We start from the raw sequence: 1,818 nt of genomic DNA on the forward strand, positions 1-1,818 counted from the left end.
AGTGATTAGGGGCGGTGTCCAGGGTGGCCCGGTGTGTATTGTTGGGGGGGCTGAGAGAGATGGATCGAGAAGAGCATTCAAGCGGTAGTAATAACTCTTAACCACGGCGGGGGAGGACCCTGTGAACTATCGGAAGGTCATCCAGATCGAGATGCAAGCTCTTCACCTCCCTTCCCCCGACCCTCCCTTTCCCACCCCTTCCAAAACCCTAAGTTTATACCACGACACCGCGAAAGGCGCGACCCAAACACCTCTCTCAACCCCCCCCCCAATACACACCGGCCCACCCTGGACCCCGCCCCCAATCACCCGGCAGTAGCGACACCCCGGTGGTCGCTACCGGCAACCCCGCCACGTCCAAGGGTAGCGCCAACACGGGGGGCACTGTAGCAGTAGCAGTAGCAGTAGCAGTAGCGGTAGCGGTAGCGGTAGTTGTAGCACAGGCGCTGCTGAAACCCCGCTTAGCCAGCAGTAGCCCCAGAGCGCCGCTCATCAAGGGCCGTGGACCGCCACCGCCGCCGCCGCCGCTGCTGCTAAGGAAAGAGCCGGCCGCTGACGAGGCTGCCGTGGAGGCAGTAGCACCGGCAGGTGGTGGCTGCTGCGCGGCGGGTGCTGTCGTAGTCATGCTACAGCTAGTACCCAGCGTCGGCTGTAGCAGCAAGTGCCAGGCGATGCGGTCGGGGGGAGCCGCTCCGGAACCCAGTGCGGCCAGGGCATCCCGGTATAGGGGCTCCGAAACCAGGAGGTCGGCGGGCAGGAAGCGGTTGCGGTTCTGGCGTGTGTGTGTTTTGGTTGGGGTGGGGAGGTATACGGGATATGGCCAAGAGGGGCCGAAGCGTGGATCGCAAGCGCGGGACAGCGGGTTGAGATGGCTTAACAGCCTCGCCTCACCTTGCGTGACCCCGACGAGGCGGAATGGACCGGACTGGAAGTACGGCATGAGCGTTACAAACACACGCACACACGGACACAGTATACAGACTCCTATTTAGGTCGACGTGTCACAGAGGCCGATACAAAAAAGCCGCGACAAGACCGCACACGAAATTGCACAAAAAATGGTGCGCGCGTATCGTTCTGGCGTGTGTGTGTGTCCCTCCCTTCCCCTTCCCCTTCCCCTTCCCCTGGCCCTCCCCCTTCGCCGGCCGCCCGCCCATCTATTTCCTTGGCAGCAGCTTCACCCGTTCGTGGTTCGTCTTTCCCCCCTGCCCCCCCCTTCCCCCTCCCTGGCCCCCCTCACCTTTTCTTCGTCCGTGAGCAGCATCCCGCACCGGAGGCCCTCCTGAATGACGCGGGCCAGCAAAGGCGGGTGAACCGCGGGCAGTCGTACAACCGCCGTGTGGAGGTACTTCTTACCTTTCATGTGGGGGGAACGGGAAAACGGGCCGGGGGGGGGGGCGGGGGACTAGGACAAGAGATAGCTTTGGCGGCCAAGAGAATTTGAAATGCCGTATATGAAATGCCGTACATAAGATGGGGGCCATATGATGGAAGCCCCTGATCGGCGGCTGTTTCAAAGTTCGCCCCGGAAGGGCCGTAAGGGCGGGAAGAAGGGGACAGACGATTTCCCCCGCTCCTTCCTTCCCTAGCCAGACCTACAGCCCCCATCCCGCATTGCGCCCCTCCAGCAGCAGTTGGTGCGTTGGAAGTATATTGGCATTGGCTGCATGTTTTGGGAGTGGCCGACGACAGCCTTTCCCCGGTATCACCCCTCACCCCAAACCCTAAAAACCCTAAAACCCTAAAACCCTAAAACCCTAAAACCCTAAAACCCCTCACCCCTCACCCCTCACCCCTCACCCCTCACCCCTCACCCCT

The 1,818-nt window shown here is 61.6% G+C and overlaps 1 protein-coding gene across 1 annotated transcript in view; it reads right to left on the reverse strand.

The window, feature by feature from the left end:
• Positions 1 to 1,818, reverse strand: part of VOLCADRAFT_108142 (uncharacterized protein) — a gene marked incomplete at its 5' end in the record, with an annotated part of 24,772 nt that overhangs the window by 8,992 nt on the left and 13,962 nt on the right. The window contains 3 exons of the mRNA XM_002958433.1: positions 583 to 772; positions 892 to 925; positions 1,241 to 1,282. Coding sequence (XP_002958479.1) covers positions 583 to 772; positions 892 to 925; positions 1,241 to 1,282 — 266 coding nt within the window. The remainder of the gene's footprint in view (positions 1 to 582; positions 773 to 891; positions 926 to 1,240; positions 1,283 to 1,818) is intronic.

Source organism: Volvox carteri (genome assembly GCF_000143455.1).
Source record: "Volvox carteri f. nagariensis unplaced genomic scaffold VOLCAscaffold_94, whole genome shotgun sequence".
Classification (NCBI taxonomy): Eukaryota; Viridiplantae; Chlorophyta; class Chlorophyceae; order Chlamydomonadales; family Volvocaceae; genus Volvox; species Volvox carteri.